Here is a 23325-nt window from a genome sequence, read left to right as displayed (position 1 = left end):
TCTTCCCGAGCAAATTAAATCCCAGATGATCAAACAGTTAGCCGATAAATGTTAAAATTGCTTTTCTTACCTGACTGGACATTTGAAATGCCCAAAAGAGCCAAAAACACAAGATTAAGAAGAAGCATGACTGTGCCTACCAGGACTTAGATTTCCTTTAGCCTTTTATGTGGGCACTTGATCTGTAGAATTGGCATCAGCTGTGACCTCCTGACTCAATCAAGATAAATTACTGCAACAGTGCTCTTGTGTTTTTTTTGTAAGTGCTTCCATCTCATTGGTTAAACCGTCCCCTTGAATTACACACCTCTTATCTGAAAGTGATGGTAGGTTTCTCAGGAAGTGGAAGCTGCCTGCACAAAGAGCAAGTTGTCATGTTGTTTTTTTTGAAACCTCAAGATCTTCTCATAAGGAAGGAAGGCCATACAGCAGACTCTTTAGTTACATAATTGATCGTTTACTTCCCCAAAACTGAGCTGTCAATCATTATTTCCCAATGCTAGAAAGTGGTTCTGCTTTATTTATTATTTGTAAAGTAAAAGATGATAAAAACAGAGCTTTTATAGTTTATATTCTACCAATTTAAAAATCTGAATACTGTCTTTTGATGTTTGAAAGAAATATCAGACACTTTGCTTTTATCATTATATAATTTATTTCACTACAGATTTACACATTTCTGTCCAGTGTTTCAGAAGTTGTTACAGAAATAGGAAGGAAGCAGTTTTTTTATTGTAAGTGATGAAGTTTTCAACAGTTGCTTTTCACAAAAAAAACGGAACGAGTTTTTGAGGTTTGGCAACGTTTCAGTTAAGGCTGAAACTGTGACTCATATAACCCACATCCGAACACACCACCACCTATGAAAATAATTGAAAATGTTCCCACAGAAGAAGAAAAAAAAAGAGCAAACAATTCCTTTTTCATTTGCAGTATGCAACAATGACAAACATACAATGAAGTTCTGTGTCTGTGTGGGTTGCACCAATAAGCCTTTTTTTTTTAAAGTTAGACAATTCTTTATTATCTTCATTATAGCAGTAAAACGGGTATAATAAGTAAAATGGGTGAATTTAACTGAGGTGTCCAAGTTGCAGTTACATGGACACTTAAACAACTATGTTTAAATGTTTGATTTTTAGACCCTTTGTTATTTACACCCATGATTTTCCTGCTATGGCAAGTCAAATATCTGACAAGAAGAAGTCTATACCCTTATACTTACTCAAGGTAAAAGTAACATCTTTTGTTTTATGTAAACGAAAACAACCAATAATGCTGGTAATAAAAAATAAGTCTTATTTACTATAATTGGCCTGATGTGGTTATGATCATTAAATAGGTAAAAACATGATGATTGGTGCACCCTAAGTTTTCACAATCTTTTTCTTTCAGCACGTCTCCATGAAAAAGTGAACCACATCCATCACAGCAAAGAGAATATAGTGTGATTCACATAGATTTATTTATTGCTATAATGTTATACAGGAGGTAACCGTTCCCTGTGTATGTTCCTTGTTGTCTTAGTGAAATAATCCAAATTTCAAGCCACATGTTGTATCAGTTTCCCTTCATTTTATAACATTGACATATTTTACATACCTCATTTCTAATATGGCAGAACAATAACAATCCATTTAATTCACAAAGCATTGTTTCCCTTTGCATAGTTCAGCTACAGTATATGACTCTGCTCCTCGGCAAAAACAGCCGTACGGTATCTGTGTATATTTCGTAGTTAATCCCTTAAACCGTTTTCTGCATAGATACTAAACTGACCTCCACAATTATTATTTTAGAAGTGCAACTAATTAATTTTATCAAACTTATATTAGATGGAGAACTCTATTCTTCTACACCACATATTCACTTTATACAGCTACAGGTTAAAGCTTGTTGGGAGAAGTATTACATTACAAGTTCTGACGTTTTATATATTTTTCAGCTATAATTAACTCTTATTGTATTCATTACATACTGTCTATAAGTAATCTGATGCTGTAAAGAAGGTCTTACATGCCATAAACTTGTATGTGTATTGTGATCAGACAACAAGAAATAACAGTATTGTGCTTTCAGAAAATCTGACTACGACAGTTTACATATCGGGGATAAAACATTCAAATACTTGTGAGGCTGACAGCACAAGTATGACTTGGTGTTACTACAGGTACTCTTAAGTTTAAGAGAGCCATATACCATGACATATATACAGTATCACATAGACTATAACCATGGTATAAAAACGCTCACAGTGCAAACTTTAAAGGCTCCCACCACCAACAATAAGGTAGAATGAAATAATGCATTTAAAACATCTATTATAGGAAACAGATGCTTTTCTTTTCAGCGAGAAACAGAAAACTAAGAGATTATGTGTAAATAATGAATATAAGGGATATCATGGCAAACAGACTTGTTGGCCTGTCATTACAGTACCACTGAATATGGCTAAAAACACAGCAAGTGTGGATTTGTATTTAACCTCCTTGACATGTAGACATGAGGTGAAACCAGAGAAACAGCTCGTAACTAACAGAGGGCCTACAGAGCCTCGGAGGGTTCCTCTGTACGGACAATCACTGTATCCCTGCCGAAGAACACTTAAAGAAGCAGTATGTCACTTTTTCATTCTCTATTCATATTTCTTTTTAAACATTTTCTTGGTGCTTTTACCCAGCTTGCCCTGAGAGCTTAAAGTTGAGTATCCCCAGAGGGATAATTCAAGAAACCGGATTTCACTTTTAAGGACCTTACCTGCTTATATAAACTTTGTAACTTTGCAATAAAAATCCCTTTAATCATTTCTATCTTTGATGAGCTGTGAAATCTTGCTCCTTGAAGTCCTTCTTTAAACTTTTTTTTTTACAGCTTCACAGTGGTGAATAATCAGCACAGGTCTACATAGACTGAACTGGTTTGTCCCCGTCTGCGTGATCTGTCCTTATTTGTGCTTCTCTTCCTCACCGTAGACCTTCCGAAGGCTCGAGTCAAGCAGGAAATCCACTGACCTACAGGGGACAGAGAGTGGAAACATTGAGACATTATTTTCTGGATCCATTTCACAGAAGCAGAAGTGAGCCTAAATAAGACACTTCTGTTTTAGAGAGCTGCAGTTTGAGCTCATTTTTCTTCCTTTTTTTTGTGACTTAACAAGAGCAGCTCTGGTAATAAAAGCAAGTTTCCTATTTTACTCCCTGAAAATGAAATGTGAGAGTATTAGTATGGTACATTTTATTTGTGTGTATGATGTTTTTAAAAAGACTGTATAATAATAATGTGTAGCATCAACAAATAAACAGCACTAGTCAAAAGTTTGGACACACCCTCCCATTTACTTGAATGAGGAAGTGTGTCCAAACTTTTAACTGGTGCTGTATGCTGGATACTGATACTGGTACTGTGTACTGGAACCAGTATATACTTCACCTCACACACCTCTAAGAGTAAGAATGTCTCTGGAACATACAGTACAGTATTAAGTGGCATGCATTTATCCAAAAACACTATTTTGCATCATTTTGATACAGACACCTTAATTTTTTATCAGCATAAATGTGTATTTTCTTCTCTTAAGCTTTAATTAAACATTAAACAGCATATGCAGCAGATTAAATACTAATGACATATCAGTTTTAAACCTGTCAGCAGCTGCTTTGCACCCAAATGAGCTCAAACTGCTAATCATGATGCATGGGCAGCATATCCCTTATTAAAGCTTACATAATGAGCAACTTACATAATCGTTTCACCGTACACACACACACACACACATTAAACGCAACACACTTGTGCCAACCTGTCTATAGGAGTAATGATGAAGGGGATGGTGGAGAGGCCTATAGCTGTGGTGGTCCACTTGCGGACGGACAGGGGCAACTTGGTGGTTCTACCCAGCAGGTAGAGTGACCCAGCACACACGCGGTTGATAGTGAAGCCTGGGATCATCACAGAGGCGAGGGCCTGCCACACAAACGTGTCCACCACGGCCGCCGCTACCCGGGTCGTCTTCCCCGGGTTGTCCCCATGTGCCTTCAGAAGCAGATCAGAAAATGAAAATGAAAATCTGAAAATGAGTTGATTTACATTTTTACTAGTATCTTTGACTGGCTTACATGAAAGCTCAGGGTTGAACCATAAATGAGCCACGTCTAAAACTCACAGGATGCATTCTGACTGTTAATGGGTCAATGACGTATAAGGATTTTCAACAACTCAATTTTAGAATAATAAAAACAAGCATATCTAATGCAGTAGTTCAAACATTCAGAATGTTGTGTACTTGAACATTCATATTATAAATGTGAAAGTGATTTTAGTGGGTTTTTCAAGATTAATTGGCACTGGCCTTAAAAAAAGTCATGTGGTGCGACCATGATTCATCTTGAAATGTCTTATATAAATAAAAGATAATTTACAAACATTTAAAAAAAAATGCAAATACTTTGTTTCCAAACACTTTATATTACTGAAAACTTGTAAAAAAAAAGAAAAAGAAAAAAGATGTGAAGCGTGTTAAGTAAATTAATTTATTTCAAGATGAATCATGGTATATATCACATTTTATGAAGATAATACACCTGTTTTAAGCTCTCTGCATACAAATGTAGTCTTACCACAGCTGCTTTCTTTCCTTTGTCCACAGCATCAGCAGTGACGTAAACAGTGGCCACAGCATAGCTGCCCCACACAAAGCTCACTGGCACCAGAGCACGGAAAGCCTCCCCGACCTCATTTGCATAGCCTGAGGGAGAAAATACATAAATGCAGATTCTGCTAAAACCATCTAAATGCATCATAAATGTAATTAGCTGCCCTCAGGTCCAGAAAAAAAAATGTGTGCTACATATTTATTAGAGTTTTAGTAGCATTCTGAACACTTCATATTCAAAAGTTGTTTTTTTGCTTTTTATTGCCCAGATTTCAGTACATTAATATTATCCTGAAACACACGAGATAATAAACATGAACTTCATCTCTGACATTGCCTTAGTGAAAATGGAGCGCAACATTATGCAATATCCATCCCACAAGGTTGGAAAGCATTAGATATATATCCTTGATCTCTTATTAAGAAGTCACCTGTTCCATACACCACAGTACATGTAAATCAGTGATAAAAAAAAATGAGCTACAGTCATACAGGGAGCATTATCTTTGGTTCAATGACGACAGAACCATCAGAGCGTGGTGGAGTCAAATTCTGCTGCTGCTGTACAGTCTGTCTCTATCACTGCTACTGCAGGCACAACGGGCACAACGGAGGCTCCTGTGCAAACAGTGCAGAGGAACACGCTTATGTTACAAGCATCAACGTCACAGCCTGTTTAACACGGCTTGGTGATCATTTATTATCTCATCAATAATAATTATCTAAATAAATAATGTCATCAATACACAGTGGCCAGTTTTATGTTTGACTTTGCTTGATAAACAAATCAAACAGGGTTCCATAGTCACTGTTAATAATTGTGAGATCATCAAAAGACTACATGTTTATTTCAAGAAGCTAAAATTATCACCATTTCCTGCATGGTGATGAGCTAATGCTTTTACCACTTTCCAACTAACAAATAAATATTCAGGATATGTTTTCAGCTTGTAAAAAGTCACATTATTGATAGTGTAGTAAGCCTGTGCATCAGCGAGGTTATTATTGGAATTACAGTCGATTCTGGGTCTAAAAGACAATCCCAATCCAGCTCTCCAATATAACTTGTATTCATGTTGACTACTAACACTGAAGTTACCGTCACCATCATTACCTGGCACCATCATATCTCTCTGAACTGATTCACATCTACACACCCTCCCGAACTCTCCGATCCTCCTCTGCCAACCAGCTCTTTGCCCCATCTGCCAACTTAACTACCATCATGGGGTCAAGAGCTTTCAGCCGATCTGCCCCCCCCCCTCAGGAACTCTCTCCCACCAGACATTCACACTTCTGACTGTTTCCACCTTTAAATCCCGCCTGAAAACGCTCCTATTCAGAGCTGCATACTCTGTCTCACACTAACTATGCATCACGTTCTTGTTTATTTATTGTACTGATGCACTTTATAGTCACATTCATATTTATTCTTTATCTTTGCACTAAATGTTACCTGATTTATATTGTTTGATGTACTGTTGTTGTGTTTTATGAGCCTTGTAAGGTGTCCTTGAGTGCTTTGAAAGGCGCCTTTAAATAAAATGCATTATTATTATAATTACCTTACATGCAAACACGCAGGTGAAGTGATACATAATCCCTACAAAGGTTTCACACTATTTTATTGATCAGCTGGTGGTTGTAATTGCCACAGGAAAAGCAGCTGCTGACTAGCAAACGTGGATGTAAACAATGCAGGTTTCAAACTTTTAGAAATAAATCGTCTTTGAAAATGTTTTATGGAAGGAAAAGCACTTAATGCATTTATTAGACCTGCACAATACACTGAATGTAAACTAACTTTTGTTTTTTCGTCCACGCTGATGTTTCCCATAGATTAACACACTGCACACAAAAAACACATACTATTTTCAGTATCCCATAATCCCATATCCCATAAAATAAAGTATCCCATTCTTAACTGTTTGAAGCAGTTCACTTAATAAAAGCTGAGAAAAATCACCTGCCAGTTTTGTTTTTGTTTTGTTTTCCTATTATCTCGAAGCAGTAGCCGAAGAATACATTGAAACCTTTAAACTCAAAAAGAAATTGTTGTGAGTCATGTTTATGGCTGAAAATACCCAACCAATGATTATGATTCTAAACTCCAAAATCAGCACTGCCTGTAAACACGAGGAAATATTCAGGCCACTTTTAGGTTTGAGGAAAAAGAAAAAAGGCAAATTCTGCAGATTGAGGCAAAAAAATAATAATCACAGGTGCAATAAGTGCTTATAATACGAAATTTGAGTAAGATGAATTAAAGCTTATGATGTACAAAGTCCCGAAGAATGTGGAGGTAAAATAGTGAAATACTCGCTTAAATAAGATGGGTTTCAAACAAGCGGGGAGTTCTGGTCCTCTGAAATGAGGCCAACGCGGAAGTAACTTAAAACTGCATTCTATCAAAAGTCCACCAGGGGGCGACCGTTTTGGTGTCAAAAGGACTTCCGTCTCTATACAAGTCAATGGAGAATTCACCAACTTCTCACTTGATTTCTAACCTCAGTAAACGTTTTCAAAATGTGTTTATGGTCTCAATCGCTAGTTTAAAGCCTTCTTCAATGCAGTATGATGTTCATTTGGGACATTTTGGCCTCCCTGATTTTATATGTGACGATAAAGCAGGGTATGCATTAGGGCGTGGCTACGTGGTGATTGACAGGTTGATTGGTTCACAGGTTCAGGAGGGCACCTCATGCTCCTCCTGATGCCTATATAAGAAGAATCCCTGTTTTTATTTTACCCAGCATGCACCTGAAGTTTTCAAGACGGCGCTGCTCAGATCCTAAACTATTCGCTTCCAAGCAGCAGTCCACAAACCAATGGGTGACGTCACAGATGTTACGTCCATTTTATATACAGTGTATGGTTTCACACCTACAACTAATCTTGATGTAATAGACAAAAGCAATAAAAATTGGTATCACTGAATAATTATGAATGAATTGGCTCCAGGCTGCCTGGTTTAATACTGTAGCAGTATAAAGTAAAGTTAACTATTGGATTTTAAACTCCAGAAGCCAAGCCATTGTGAGTACAAGTTGATAAGAGCTGTACTAGCATGATAACAGAGTCTAGATAAGATTATCTTGCAGCGAGGCACTCAGTTAATAAAATGTGCCAAGCCCTAGCTAAATAAGCTGGGGCCCAATTCTGACCAGTGAGCAAAGGCTTCAGATTGCCCAGCAAGGCATGAAGGTGTGTCTAAGAGAGAATGTGCACGTTCACGAGACGTTGAAGGAAAAAGAAACAGAAACTAAGAGATAAAGAATGACAGACAGTGTAGGTTGATGGACAGGTGTGAAGGATTGAAGGGTGAGCAATAAAAAAAAGAGGTTCAGAGAGCGAAACCTCCAGCAACTGTCTGCTCAACAACCAACAAATATCAAGTTTCAAGATCTACAGCGTGTCAGTTCTGTTGGATTATTTACCAATAGTGGATTTTGTAAGGGACCAGGCGGGGAGTTCCGGTCCTCTGAAATGAGGCCAACGCGGAAGTAACTTAAAACTGCATTCTATCAAAAGGCCACCAGGGGGCGACCGTTTTGGTGTCAAAAGGACTTCCGTCTCTATACAAGTCAATGGAGAATTCACCAACTTCTCACTTGATTTCTAACCTCAGTAAACGTTTTCAAAATGTGTTTATGGTCTCAATCGCTAGTTTAAAGCCTTCTTCAATGCAGCATGATGTTCATTTGGGACATTTTGGCCTCCCTGATTTTATATGTGACGATAAAGCAGGGTATGCATTAGGGCGTGGCTACGTCGTGATTGACAGGTTGATTGGTTCACAGGTTCAGGAGGGCGCCTCATGCTCCTCATGCTCCTTTCAAGATTGCGCTGCTCAGATCCGATACTATTCGCTTCCGAGCAGCAGTCCACAAACCAATGGGTGACGTCACGGATGTTACGTCCATTTCTTATATACAGTCTATGTAAGTGACCCACATCACTGCAACACCTTCTACACACCCAGTAATCTTGTTCTTTTTTATCTCACCTAATGTTATCCACCTACAGTTAACCTGATGTGCAAATATTGGGGGGTGGTGACACACACACACACACACACACACACACACACACACACACACACACACACACACACACACACACACACACACACACACACACACACACACACACACACAAGGAATAGTGAACTCCTCAGGTCAGACAGCTTGAGAGCTTGAGTGACATCAACATGTTTCCTGTGTGCTCAGTTGGTAAAAGCAGCTATATTTTAGATTAAATCCAGTCTTGTTACATAATCTCAATAATAGAAGCAAAAGATAATCTGTTCCAGACATGCTAGACAGCTCTTAGGGATGACATTTGAAATGTGTACAGAGGCATTAAGTGGACAACCATTTCAAATGATAAAATATTCATAGAAGTAATTCATATAAGGGTCAAAGACGTATAAGGATTTACAACAACTCAATTTTAGAATAATAAAAACAAGCATATCTAATGCAGTATGGTCGCACCACATGACTTTTTTTAAGGCCAGTGCCAATTAATCTTTAAAAACCCACTAAAATCACTTAATTTCAAATTTATAATATGAATTTTCAGGTACACAACATTCTGAATGTTTGAACTACTGCATTAGATATGCTTGTTTTTATTATTCTAAAATTGAGTTGTTGAAAATCCTTATACGTTATTGACCCATAAAATAATATCTAAATCCACAAACTGGATAAAAAAGAGAAATACAAAAAGGAAAGCAGGTAAGAAGTTGGACCTTTTCATTTGAAATATCCACTTTTAATCATAGATGTTTACTTTTCTATTACTTTCAGTGTTCAACTCTCAATTTAGAGATACTGAGACTGAAACTGAAACTAAAGACTGGGGCCAACAGTTTATGATTTTATGAAGCCTATAACCCGATTTGCATGATATTAGCTTGTCAGTGAGCTGTGAAGCAGGTCACAGCCAACATAGGGACAACTGCTGCAGTACAAATGCCCTTCAGGCTGGTGCATGTTCTCTGCAGCCTGCAGCTCCCTTTAGGAAAGACCCTGCTCTTATCAATGAGAGAGTGACAGCATGGATACTACGTTGTTGTGTCTCTTAAAACAGTGACGGTGTGTCATTGTTCCAGTCTGGTCATGCCTGCAGGCGTCCCTACATGTTTGTGTGACTCACTGTTTCAACATGCTGACGTTTAAAAACTGACTTTAGTCGGTAGTGAGCCACACAGATAACTCTACCTAGCCTATGTGAGTAGTTAAATACATTAAGCAAACAAAGCATGCAACAAAAGGTATTTTTATCTATTCCCAGACTTCGTACATTATGTCCTGTGGTAACAAAATGTCCTTCAACAGCCAAGTTTTCTATAAATAGCAGTTTAACAGAGTTGTTAGCCAGCGAAGCTACCTGCTAGCTCTCTAGCGCATAGCTCCGGTCCAATGTCAGGACGGTTAACATTGAGTTCACGGAACATTGGACCGAGCTGACACATAGGACACATTCAACACTACTTACCTAAGAAGCGGACCCAGGTATCACGATAAATGTCGACTGTTTTGCTCGGTTTTTCTTCAGTGGGATCCATGCCTTCCTGTTTGTTCTTCTACTCCATCCATCAATTATGTGCTACATGAAACCGTTGAGAGGAGTGTGAGAAATCCGATAGTCGGCAGGGAGCCTGAAGGGGGCGTGGTTTTAACTAACTACAGCATCCAACTGGCTGCAAGTGTCATAACCATTATACTGAATATAATTATGGTCCTACTCTAAATGCAATTCCCAATGGATCGATTCAGATTTTAAAGAACTGTTATATTGCAGAAGACAATGTTATTTCAGATAAACACATTTATTTTGGAGATGTTGATATCTTGAATAAGTCATGCAGTAATCGACACATTAGTAACGCTCTGAACTGTGCAATGCCTCCTTTGGTCCTCTATCATTGGTGATTTACATTGGGAAAAGGTTTGTAATATTCTCAACAAATACTGTATTATTAACTAAATGAAAGAAGTTATCCTTCAAGATTTTGCACAGAATATATCCTGTTAAAGAAGTGTTGGAAAGATTTAAAACAATATAGATTACTCCTGTGTTTTTTGCCTGTCAGAGAAGGAAACTATTGTTTATTTATGTTGGACAAATATGCAAAATTGGTACTAATATACAAGTTAAAATGTCTGATGTTATGTTATGTTTTGATATCAAAAGATTGCAAATCATATAATCCAACTCCTTATCATTCTTGGTAAATATCATATTCACAAATCAAAATGGACTGCCTCGAAACCCTGCTTCCAACAATTTATCCTTGAACTCCAACAATACAGAAAAATGTGTTTATAATGTGTTGTCTATTTCTGTTTTGTATGAAAACTCTTTGTTTCATATAAAAGTTTTTTTAAATGGTCCTAACTGGACACTAGGTGGCAGCAAACTGCTATTTGCCTCAATCGCATATATATATTCTTCTACTTCTTTGGTGTTTAACAGCACTTTGCATCCATATTGTTGCATTACTGCCATCTTCTGGAGTCAATTAACTCCCATGCTGACAGCTGATAAAATAAAATATTCCTTTATTAGCCCCACGATGGGGAAATTTACATTATTGCAGCAGCAAAGTGGACAGTAAAAATAGGGCGTCATTGAAAATGATAAAGAACAATAAATAATATGTAAGTACACAGTAAATATATATATAGTAAAACATGTACAACAGTAATATTTGTGTTGAGTGATAGTATGACTGAGTCCCTAATCCTCCCACTTCCTCCATGTCCTTCATTTCTGACACAGGCTATATTTATTGCAGTTGATGATAACATGTTCTACAGTACTGATAGGCTGTCTGACAATCTCACAAAGAAAGATTGAATGCTTGCCTATAACATAAAGTATACTGTGTAGACTGACTTCCTTAAATACCTCACTGAAGCCAACCTCTTTTCAGCTGGATGTTTGAGCCTCACTGTACAGACTGATGTATATGGGTAATTGTGATGTCACCAATCCTACTCAGGTCTAACACCACACACCTCAGCAAATGAAAATGTGAAAATAGCAACAAACTCCGCACATACTGTACGTCATCATACACAGTGAAACAGGCATAAGTAGAAAAACACATTTTTTTGAATGGAAGGTAACACATACATACCTCTCTTCAACAGGGCTTTGTGGAAATTAATGTTAGTGCATTTATTCAACCATTTGTTTGTAGATCTGTATTCTAATTAATTAATTACTTTACATATTATGCTTCCAAACACTAAGAATTGCATTAAAAAACTTGGAAAATCACCCTCCCCCCGAAAATAAACCATTTAGAGTGACTGAATAACTGATTATATGACTTTGCATGGGCCTATAAGACCAAATATGTTACTATCAGTAGATATTTTTACATTTTCATCATTTGTACTGGCACAATATTCTATTAACAAATTGATCTAAAACAGGAATAAACACCATTTGTGTGTTGGCTTATGAAAGAAGTTGTATCATCTGTATGAAAACACCAATATGATAAATACTGCATAACCCAGTTCGGTCCCCTGAGGTCCTCGGTTCCCTGTTTGAGAATATGCCTGACTATGGCACAATGTAAACTATGTTTTTACCTAAATTAAGGCAATTTCAATACCTGTATTATTTCAGGCAAATGGAGAGGCTTCATTTTTTCTTCACACAGGGTTGGTGTTGTTGCTGCAGGGGCACAGGTTAGTTTTTAAAATATCATAAAGCTGCCATGTCACTGTGTGCTCTGTACCTGATATTTGGTTAAAGACGATGCAATGCAAACACAACGCAGTGGGAGTGTCAGGAACTGGGGGGTTGTGGGCCACAGTTCAACCATGCCCCAGGGGCCCCCTAGCCCTGCGTATGGGTCATTAGATGCACTATAAGAGAAAGGAGGAGGGAAGGTAAAGCTGTCTGGGGTTTAGAGGCATTTTGTTTTATTTTAGGGGTAATAAAGGACTGATTTACCAACTAATAGGCAAAACAATTATCAAGAGCATGAGAGTATGGATGTGTAAAGGGCCAGAGAATATTTTTTTCAAATTCAATTAAAGTGATTATTTGGTTCTGATAGTGTTTCAGACAAACTCTCAGCCTTTCATTCAGATAATATAGCAAGTAGCCTCATGTGTGGACCATGAATGTTCTAGAAACTTAGGCAGAAAGGCTGCACCCACAAATAAGACCTACCGTTCACGGGTTTCACAAAGAAAACTTAAATTAACATTAAGATTGGGTTTATTAAAATGTCTTAATGCAGCTAATTTCATATTTTCTGTAGTTTCACACTTCAAATTTCATACATTAATTGATTTATTTTCACTATTAAAGCCTCTATCTGGGTGGAGGGGGGAAAAAATACAGTACAACCAATGAAAATAGCGCATTCTGATTGACAAGCGAACGGACCAATAAGGATGAGCTAGGTAGCACAGTGGACCAATCAGAAGAGCGCTGGCCGTCTAGAGGGGTGAGTTCTGACCTACGATGGCAGCCGACAGCAGGAGCGATCGCTATAGCGACTCCAAATCAATGTCCAGTTTATTTTCTACACGGAATACAATGCCTTTTAAATCATACTGGATATTAGCGTTTCTGCTTTTTTCTGGAAGCCGATGTTTCGCCGACGATGATCACGAAATGGAAGAGTTTCTGAAGCGGGAATATTCCCTTTCCAAGCCTTACCAAGGTACAGTATGCTTTCCATTATACACTCAGTAATACTGATTCACAAGAGGGGCACATGCGTCTATTTAGCGGTCAAATTACATCTATGTTTCAGCTCTTTTCTCCTAGAAATGCCTCTATAATCTGTCTCCTGCCGCTATAACATTCAGCCAATCAAGGCAGCCTATGTATTCATACCCTATTTAATACATTAACGCTTAATTGAAGCCTATTGTACTGTTTTATACTCAGGAGGATGTTAGTTTAGTAACAAAGCAGTGCTGTTCTGTCTGTCTTTATTGTGCTGTGTCAGCTTTTTGTCATGATGATACTTGTGTGCCCAGGTGTGGGATCGTCAAGCTCCTCCCACTGGGACCTGATGGGTGATGCCATGGTAACAGCCGACCAGGTGCGCCTCACACCTGACATGCAGAGCAGGCAGGGGGCAGTGTGGAGCCGCATGGTGAGTATGAACTGTACACCTGCTGGCCTGAACTACACATGCATTATGATGCATTATGATAGCTCAGTGCTGTACTTCAAACACTTGTAAAGTAGAAAGTTGAGCGTGGATGTTCATATTTGATAGATAGATAGATAGATAGATAGATAGATAGATAGATAGATAGATAGATAGATAGATAGATAGATAGATATACTTTATTTATCCCAAGCTGGGAAATTACAGTGTAGCAGCAGCATTACACGGACACATAGTGGCGATACATATACTACGATATACTAAATACGGTAACTATACATACTAAGATAGCAAAATATAAATCTTGGTCTTGGGAACACATACTGTCCCCCTCCAGTCAAAACTGTTTTATTGTTGTTGTTCCTTCAGTAGGATGTATGAGCATCATTGTGCAGAATAATGTACGAGCAGGATTTAACATTAGTACCACATTTGCACATGTGATGTGTATCTGGATACATTATCTCAGGGGTGTCAAACATGCGGCCCTCGGGCCAGAACCGGCCCGCCGAGGGGTCCGATCCGGCCCACTGTCCTTCCTTCCTTCTTTCTTTCCATCTGTCCGTCCTTCCTTCCTTCCTTTCTTCCTTCCATCTGTCCTTGCTCCCTTTCTTCCTTCCATCTTTCTTTCCTGTCTTCTTTTCCTTCCTTCCTTCCTTCCTTCCTTCCTTCCTTCCTTCCTTCTTGTCTTCTCTTCCTTTCTCCCTTCCTTCCATCTGTCCTTGCTCCCTTACTTTCTTCCTTCCATCTTTCCTTCCTCCATTTCATCCGTCCCTCCTTCCATCTGTCCTTCCTTCCTTCCTTCAATCTGTCCTTCCTCCCTTTCTTCCTTTCATCTTCCCTTCCTCTCTTCTTTTCCTTCCTTCCTTCCTTCCTTCATTTTAATGATCCGGCCCACATGAGATCAAATTGGTCTTGAATGAAAATGAGTTTGACACTTCTGCATTATCTGGATAAGGAAACATATGCTAGGCCCCATTTACACCTGGTACGAACATGTGATCTCTATCTGGACAAGAATAAACATAAGTTTGGCTCATGGATGTATTAAAAGAACTGGATACAGGAAGAGCGTAGGCCTTTGAAGCCAATGTGACACAGCAGCCAAACCGTGTACTTGTAACTGTAAAATTATGGTATTGGGCCCAAAAAGACTTTTCCCACAGACTTACATTGTGAAAGAGACGTCTTTAAATCAGCTTATTCTTTTTTTTGAGCGTCACAACCCCCATGAAATGAAAGGTCTGATCGATTTTTCGGAAGTCTAGAACAGCTGCATGATTGAGTCCTCTTTAAGCTAAATCGGAAATTGGCCACCTCGGCCGGCAGAAGTCTCTAGTGAGCATGCTCCATGGGTCTGTCGGGCCCATAGAGCTAGCTTTTTCAGCTTCATGTGTCACTTAGCAACAGTTCTCTGTATACATCCAAGATTAGGCCCCATTTACACCTGGTTTTAACATGTGATCTGTACTGTAAGTAAATAAGGAAAAACACGTGAAGTCAGTTTTCACATTCATCTGGTGACAGTAGAAACTTTGTCTGTTGTTCACCTTAATTATGAGTTTAAGGAGTTTAACCTACAAGCATGATTTGTGACATCCCAACAATTTTGGAGCCAGTCGTGGTCAAGTATGCAACTTACGCAAAAGTGATGTGGTAATTTTGAAGAATGGACTTTTTCAGTGAAATGTGAGATAGATCTAATCTTGAGTCCAGCAGTTAAACTTTTCAAGGAGACATTTTGTGATACCTTCAAACATCTCTTGAGGGGATCATTAATGTTCACTAAATTAGTTATTTCCAACGCTTTTAGCTGTATCCCACAGGTACAACCTTCCCCCTATAAAATAATAATGAAATAAAGACCGTGGGATATAGCTGAAAGCCTCAGGGATAACTTTGTCAGTGAACCTTGAGTTGAATAGAAACATTTTATGTAATATATTTATAGTAACAGTCAGGGGACACTAGATGCAGATAGGAGGAGGGTTAGAGCAAGAGGTGTTAGAGTTTAACTGGTATATGGGTCAATGACGTATAAGGATTTACAACAACTCAATATTAGAATAATAAAAACAAGCATATCTAATGCAGTAGTTCAAACATTCAGAATGTTGTGTACCTGAAAATTCATATTATAAATGTGAAAGTGATTTTAGCGGGTTTTTCAAGATTAATTGGCACTGGCCTTAAAAAAAGTCATGTGGTGCGACCATGATTCATCTTGAAATAAATTAATTTACTTAACACGCTTCACATCTTTTTTTTTTTTTACAAGTTTTCAGTAATATAAAGTGTTTGGAAACAAAGTATTTGCATTTTATAAAACATTTTGTAAATGATGATCTTTTATTTATATAAGATATTTCAAGATGAATCATGGTCGCACCACATGACTTTTTTTAAGGCCAGTGCCAATTCATCTTGAAAAACCCACTAAAATCACTTAATTTCACATTTATAATATGAATTTTCAGGTACACAACATTCTGAATGTTTGAACTACTGCATTAGATATGCTTGTTTTTATTATTCTAAAATTGAGTTGTTGCAAATCCTTATACGTTATTGACCCATGTATGTTGACAAATGAGGGGGGGGGGTTGTAAATTGAATAACCAATTTGTTTTAGCTCAAATATATTTAACTTGTCTGTTCTAGCCCTGCCATCTTAATGACTGGGAGATGCAGGTACACTTTAAGATTCATGGAAAAGGAAAGAAGAACCTGAATGGTGACGGTTTGGCCATTTGGTATACTAAGGAGCGCATGCAGAAAGGTAAATGTTAGGACATAATACTGACCTAACCTTACTTCTTATCTCTGTTAGAATCATAGACTGTATATACAATGGACATAACATCCGTGACGTCACGCATTGGTTTGTGGACTGCTGCTTGGAAGCGAATAGTTTCGGATCTGAGCAGCGCCATCTTGAAAATTTCCGGTGCATGCTGGGTAAAAAAACCCCAGGGATTCTACTTATATGGGCATCAGGAGGAGCATGAGGCGCCCTCCTGAACCTGTGAACCAATCAACCTGTCAATCACCACGTAGCCACGCCCTAATGCATACCCTGCTTTATCATCACATATAAAATCAGGGAGGCCAAAATGTCCCAAATGAACATCATACTGCATTGAAGAAGGCTTTAAACTAGCGATTGAGACCATAAACACATTTTGAAAACGTTTACTGAGGTTAGAAATCAAGTGAGAAGTTGGTGAATTCTCCATTGACTTGTATAGAGACGGAAGTCCTTTTGACACCAAAACGGTCGCCCCCTGGTGGCCTTTTGATAGAATGCAGTTTTAAGTTACTTCCGCGTTGGCGTCATTTCAGAGGACCGGAACTCCCCGCCTGGTTAGAATACAGTTTTCATTCTCTGTCATCTTATTCATGTACAGGTCCTGTATTTGGAAATCGAGACAACTTCACTGGCTTGGGTGTTTTTGTGGACACGTATCCCAATGAGGAGAAACACATAGAGGTATGTTGCAGTAACACTGAGTAGATCTCACATGTGAAAGTAGAAGAGTGTTATAATGGTTATAATGGACAAGTGCTTCTGCAGATTTATGTGTTAAAGGGGCTGTCTTTGTGTTCTTTTGTGCAACCATTTGGAGACAGGCGCAAAAGAAGAGATACACTCCTCGCACACAGGTAAGGCAGCTTAATTTATATGGTAAATGGTAAATGTTCTGTACTTATATAGCGCCTTTCTAGTCTTTTCGACCACTCAAAGCACTTTACACTACAACTCATTCACCCCATTCACCACATTCATACACTGATGGCAGGGGCTACCACACAGGGTTTTCCACGCAAAACCTGCACATCAGGAGGAAGCTAACCATTCACACACATTCATACACTGTTAGCACAGCAACGGGAGCAATTTGGGGTTAAGTGTCTTGTCCCAAGAACACATCGACATGTGGACTGGAGGAGCCGGGAATCGAACCGCCAATCTTCCAATTGGAGGACGACCGCTCTACCTCCTGAGCCACAGCCGCCCCATAGCGCGTTTCTGACCCAAGGGCACCTCAATGTGCTTTACATAAAACAAACATTTGACAGTAAGAATTGGAAACATAAAAACAGAGGTTAACTGAACATTTGGGATGATCTGTAAGTCAAAGAACACACAGAAATGATCAGAAAGAGCCAAGTCCTTAACATCAGCAGAAGAAATGTCAGCACCTTTAGAGATAACCAAATCCAGAGGGTGGCCTCGAGGGGGTGTGGGCCCTTTGACATGTTGCAAGAGGCCAAAAGTGTCAAGTAGACACAAACCAGTCTCTGGATCATACTCATTTGACCTCAACCTACGTCTAATGCATTCATACAGCCTCCATTAGGGCTTAAGCATGTTTCTCCAACTGTAAAAATACCATTAACCTTAAAAAAAATCACTACACTGGTGTTTGTTGTTGTTGCTTCTGTGGTAGTTAACCAGAGTAGCATGCATTTTAGAATAGTTATAAAACTAGACAAAGATGATAGGGCAAGAATTGGATATATGGAAATAATATTAGAAAGAAGTCGAGCAGGATTTGACATTAAAGTGGCATATTTAATTTAAGTTTGTAAATATGACTTTCTAAGATTTAAAGTAATGAAAATCATAACTTCTTTTTTGCCGTTTTCTGCAAAGCCTACATATTCTAATATTAAACTATCAAGGTTATTTGTTACTAAATTGTCAAATAAACAGTAGAGATACTCTAATAGCCCCATTTCAGTGCTTCCAAAAGACAAAATAAATAAGAAAAAAACGACATACAATTTTGTATAGAAATATCCTTGGCTGGCATTACACTGTAACATGACTCCAGGATTGTTAAGCTATTAAACCAATGTAAATCAAGACAATTTCCTAATCTCTTCTTTTTTAATTTTTTACTCTTGTAACCACAAGAGGATCTTCCCCTTCGTCCTGGCCATGGTGGGGAACGGCAGCATCGCCTACGACCACGAGCGGGACGGACGGCCCACAGAGCTGGGCGGCTGCAACGCCATGGTGCGCAACCTCAAACATGACACTTTCCTCTTCATACGATACATCCGCCGCAGGCTCACGGTGAGAGACAGACACTTTAATCCCCATTTTAGCACATGCAGACACTTCCTCATGTCCTCAATTGTCCAACCTGCTGTTAGTTTATACTGGGTGTGGTGAGTTTGAACGAGTAATATTTATTTAAACGTACACGCTTGTTTACAGCAACGCCCTGTTTCTGGTTACGCTGAACAATCGAATAGCGGTAATCTAACAAGAACAGACACAAACACAGCAGAATAATAATTGAGCAGAATGAAGGTCACAGAGTGCAGAGAGTAGACTTGAAATTACACAGTGGGAACTGTAGATTATTTAACAAGCCTGGTGTGCAGTTTTTCTAAAGCAGAAAACGTAAAATCTAAGATGGCAATTTTCTAACCACTAGGTGATGATAGACATCGATGGGCAGCATGAGTGGAGGGACTGCCTGGACTTACCCGGGGTGCGGCTGCCCCAAGGCTATTATTTCGGAGCAACTGCAGTCACCGGAGACCTCTCAGGTAAATAGCTTCCACTTGTGCAGATGTGATTTAACATAAAAGACAATTAAACAGATGATTTTCTTTACCATATACAGTACTGTGCAAAAGTTTTCAAAAATAATGCCATGAATAGTTTTTATTTGTCATTTAAATTCATACAAAGTTCAGTAAACATCTGCTCACAGCTTTTCAAGGTACTTGGCAGGTAGGTTATTTCAAGCATCTTTTAGACCTCGTGTAATCCGAGGCTGACTTGATGTAGAGATCAGGGCTCTCTGGGGGCCGGACCATCTGCTGCAGGACTCCTTGTTCTTCTTGTTGATGAAGATAGTTCTTTATGACTCAGACTGTATGTTTAGGGTCGTTGTCATGCCAAAGAATAAATTTAGGACTGATCAGATGCCTCCCTAATAATATTGCATAATAGATTATCATCTACACATCTGAACCATAGACTGTATATAAGAAATGGACGTAACATCCGTGACGTCACCCATTGGTTTGTGGACTGCTGCTCAGAAGCTGCTTTTGGATCTGGGCAGCGCCATCTTGAAAATTTCAGGTGCATGCTGGGAAAAATAAAAACACGGATTCTACTTATATGGGCATCAGGAGGAGCATGAGGCGCCCTCCTGAACCTGTGAACCAATCAACCTGTCCATCACGACGTAGCCACGCCCTAATGCATACCCTGCTTTATCGTCACATATAAAATCAGGGAGGCCAAAATGTCCCAAATGAACATCATACTGCATTGAAGAAGGCTTTAAACTAGCGATTGAGACCATAAACACATTTTGAAAACGTTTACTGAGGTTAGAAATCAAGTGAGAAGTTGGTGAATTCTCCATTGACTTGTATAGAGACGGAAGTCCTTTTGACACCAAAACGGTCGCCCCCTGGTGGCCTTTTGATAGAATGCAGTTTTAAGTTACTTCCACGTTCGCATCATTTCAGAGGACCGGAACTCCCCGCCTGATCTGAACATGCCGACAACTTTTGTACAGTACTGTGTGTGTGTGTGTGTATATTTATATATATGTACACTGGACGCCTCAGACCTTTCTGTGGGCTCTTAAGGCTTAATCAAGAACAAGCATGACCCATGACTGCTCGATTCACTAACAAAGAACCCCATTTAAAACCAAATAGCCTCACAGTCTGACTGAATTGACTTTCATTTGAACTTTAAACATATGAATGGCTGGAAAGAAGCAGCATGTGTGTGTTTAAGAACAAATTCAGCGTACTCACAATTCACCAGTTGGGAGCTTCATTAAACTACTATACAAACCTTTTAAAATTGCAAATCATTAAGCCTTTCTTTATTTTACCAAAGCACACATGAGCTGTACTTGAAGCAAAGCAGTTTGACAAGTTTGACAGAAGACATGCTGCTTCTGCTCTTTATAGTGAGTAACATGTTAAACCCCTTACTGGATGATTGTAAATCCTGTATGCAGCAAGTTGGTATTTTAGTATATTTAAAAACCCAGTTTATCCATGAAAGTAACATTTATATCATCATTGATCGACTGATTTGACAAATGACCTGAACACTGATCACAGCAGCTGTTGGGTGAACTTCACCTCTGACCTTTCATCTGTCAACAGTCACATCATTGTCAGCTGTTCACCGCTCAATGTTCAGGACAAATAACAACAAACCTTTTGTTTTTTCCTCCACCACCTACATAAGTATTATGAGCTTGATGTTAATTAAAGTATTACAGTAAAAGTACATCATTTATATTTCACTGAGAATACTAGTTCAGTCAGTACGGAGCCCCCGAGGGGACATGGAGGTCAAGAAAAAAAATCTGTACTTATCTCGGGATCCCGAGATAACTAAGTCGGGATCCTGACTTACTTAACTCAGTATCCCGAGATAAGTCAGGCGGGGAGTTCTGGTCCTCTGAAATGATGCGAACGTGGAAGTAACTTAAAACTGCATTCTATCAAAAGGCCACCAGGGGGCGACCGTTTTGGTGTCAAAAGGATTTCCGTCTCTATACAAGTCAATGGAGAATTCACCAACTTCTCACTTGATTTCTAACCTCAGTAAACGTTTTCAAAATGTGTTTATGGTCTCAATCGCTAGTTTAAAGCCTTCTTCAATGCAGTATGATGTTCATTTGGGACATTTTGGCCTCCCTGATTTTATATGTGATGATAAAGCAGGGTATGCATTAGGGCGTGGCTACGTTGTGATTGACAGGTTGATTGGTTCACAGGTTCAGGAGGGCGCCTCATGCTCCTCCTGATGCCCATATAAGTAGAATCCGTGTTTGTTTTTTTACCCAGCATGCACCGGAAATTTTCAAGATGGCGCTGCTCAGATCCGATATTATTCGCTTCCAAGCAGCAGTCCACAAACCAATGGGTGACGTCACGGATGTTACGTCCATTATATATACAGTCTATGAGATAAGTACAGATTTTTTTCCCAGCTCTCCGTGTCCCCTCAGGTGCTCCGTAGTGACGTCAATGTTCTTCCGGGTCAGTTTGGTATCATGGAAGACAAGAACAACAACAATGGAGCAGTTCATAGAGTTTTATTTCGAACTTGGCCTCAAATATAAAGATATTAAATCAGTGCTTGACAGATGGCACGGGTTTCGTTATCTCTGCTAAGTTATCCCGATGGCTGCTGAACTGATCCGGAAGTACATTGACCTCGAATAGTTATCTCAGGATCCCGAGATAGGTAAGTCGGGATCCCGAGATAGGTAAGTCGGGATCCTGAACTAATGCAATATTTTTATTTTTCACTATGAAGATTTCTTCTGGAAATGTGAATCCATCTAATTGATTCTTCATGTGTTTTTAACCTTAATTGGTTTTCTAAATGTAATCATATTTTCTGAATCGGACTTTACCATAGATAACCATGATATCATATCCCTGAAACTCTACCAACTGACGGTGCTGCGGAGTAAAAAGGAAGAGGCGGAGGAGGAAGAGGAAATAACCATACCCAGTGTAGATAACCTTGATCTACTCAGATGTAAGACACACACAAACACACACACACACTTACACACACACACACACACACACACACACACACACATATATAATGGAATTACAGGAATTCACACCTGTCAGATGAGTTTTTCACCCTCCTTCATCTCTCACTCCGTGTCATCCTCTCTTTTCAAGTGGGTGAGGTTGAAGAAGGGATGAGTGGAATCGCTATTTTCTTCACCGTGCTCTTCTGCATGCTGGGTTTCATTTTCCTCATCGTCATCGGCCTGGTCGTCTACAGCCACTGGAACGAGAGCCGACGCAAGCGCTTCTACTGAGGAAGATGAAGAGGAGGAGAGGGAAAAAAAGGAGACGGTGATTGTGATAGCTGCTGCGGTCCGAGGACCCGATTGCACTGAGGCATAAGTGAGATCCCTCTGTCGGCCAGTAGAGCGCAGCAGGGTGTTTTCATCCTGATGACAAGAGGACACTTTCGACAGGAGATGGAGCATCACCTGCATTGATGTATCACCTGCTACAAGAAGCCATTCTTCAACGTTGCCATTGGTAGTCATGAAGCTGTAGGAAGACTTTAAATTTACACTTTCTGTGTCTTCAGACCCTGCCTGACACACACCAACTGGGCCTTAGCATCTCCACCTCCGTGCTTGTTACACAGCGGACCTGCTGACATGACTTCTTCTGAGCAGCTACAATTCATTGTTTGTTATTTTTCGCTGCATTTGACTTTTCACTACTTTTAAGTGCACTGATATTGATTTTACGACTTTTTACATATATATATACTGTATATACACATACACACTCACTAGCCTCTTTACTAGGTACACCTGTGCAATCTAATGCAATCCAATACAACAGCTCTGCTATAAATTCTACATTTATGAAGTTTATACATCTTCAGTGTTTGTTGACATTTGCCATGAAGGTGATAATTCTACTTTATGTTTATTACTGAGGTCATAGTGGGTGATGG

General features: G+C 39.1%; 2 protein-coding genes across 2 annotated transcripts; one reads left to right on the top strand and one right to left on the bottom strand.

The window, feature by feature from the left end:
• Positions 1 to 994: 994 nt before the first annotated feature.
• On the bottom strand, positions 995 to 10270 carry mtfp1 (mitochondrial fission process 1). The gene is made up of 4 exons (XM_062434600.1): positions 10157 to 10270; positions 4617 to 4744; positions 3800 to 4032; positions 995 to 3011 (listed from the first exon to the last, which is right to left on the bottom strand). Exons 1-4 carry the CDS (start codon positions 10224 to 10226, stop codon positions 2945 to 2947), a joined length of 498 nt encoding a protein of 165 aa, XP_062290584.1. The 5' UTR covers positions 10227 to 10270; the 3' UTR covers positions 995 to 2944.
• Positions 10271 to 13153: 2883 nt separating this feature from the next.
• lman2la (lectin, mannose-binding 2-like a) lies at positions 13154 to 22666 on the top strand. Its single transcript, XM_062435153.1, has 9 exons — positions 13154 to 13355; positions 13678 to 13796; positions 16476 to 16593; positions 17222 to 17304; positions 17445 to 17477; positions 18736 to 18897; positions 19265 to 19379; positions 22246 to 22368; positions 22524 to 22666. The coding sequence occupies exons 1-9, from the start codon at positions 13154 to 13156 to the stop codon at positions 22664 to 22666; spliced, it is 1098 nt and encodes a 365-aa protein (XP_062291137.1).
• The last annotated feature ends 659 nt before the right edge of the window (positions 22667 to 23325 follow it).

This window comes from Scomber scombrus, chromosome 15, assembly GCF_963691925.1.
Source record: "Scomber scombrus chromosome 15, fScoSco1.1, whole genome shotgun sequence".
In the NCBI taxonomy this organism is placed as follows: Eukaryota; Metazoa; Chordata; class Actinopteri; order Scombriformes; family Scombridae; genus Scomber; species Scomber scombrus.
The sequence above is the reverse complement of the archived record's forward strand: the minus strand, read 5'-3'. Positions and strand labels throughout refer to the sequence as shown.

Coding starts and splice junctions, on each gene's coding strand:
- mtfp1 (XM_062434600.1), bottom strand. CDS start 10,226: ATGGATCCCACTGAAGAAAAACCGAGCAAAACAGTCGACATTTATCGT. Junction 4,745..10,156: donor TACCTGGGTCCGCTTCTTAG/GTAAGTAGTGTT, acceptor TTTCTCCCTCAG/GCTATGCAAATGAGGTCGGG. Junction 4,033..4,616: donor AAGGAAAGAAAGCAGCTGTG/GTAAGACTACAT, acceptor CTGCTTCTGAAG/GCACATGGGGACAACCCGGG.
- lman2la (XM_062435153.1), top strand. CDS start 13,154: ATGGCAGCCGACAGCAGGAGCGATCGCTATAGCGACTCCAAATCAATG. Junction 13,356..13,677: donor CCTTTCCAAGCCTTACCAAG/GTACAGTATGCT, acceptor TTGTGTGCCCAG/GTGTGGGATCGTCAAGCTCC. Junction 16,594..17,221: donor TAAGGAGCGCATGCAGAAAG/GTAAATGTTAGG, acceptor ATTCATGTACAG/GTCCTGTATTTGGAAATCGA.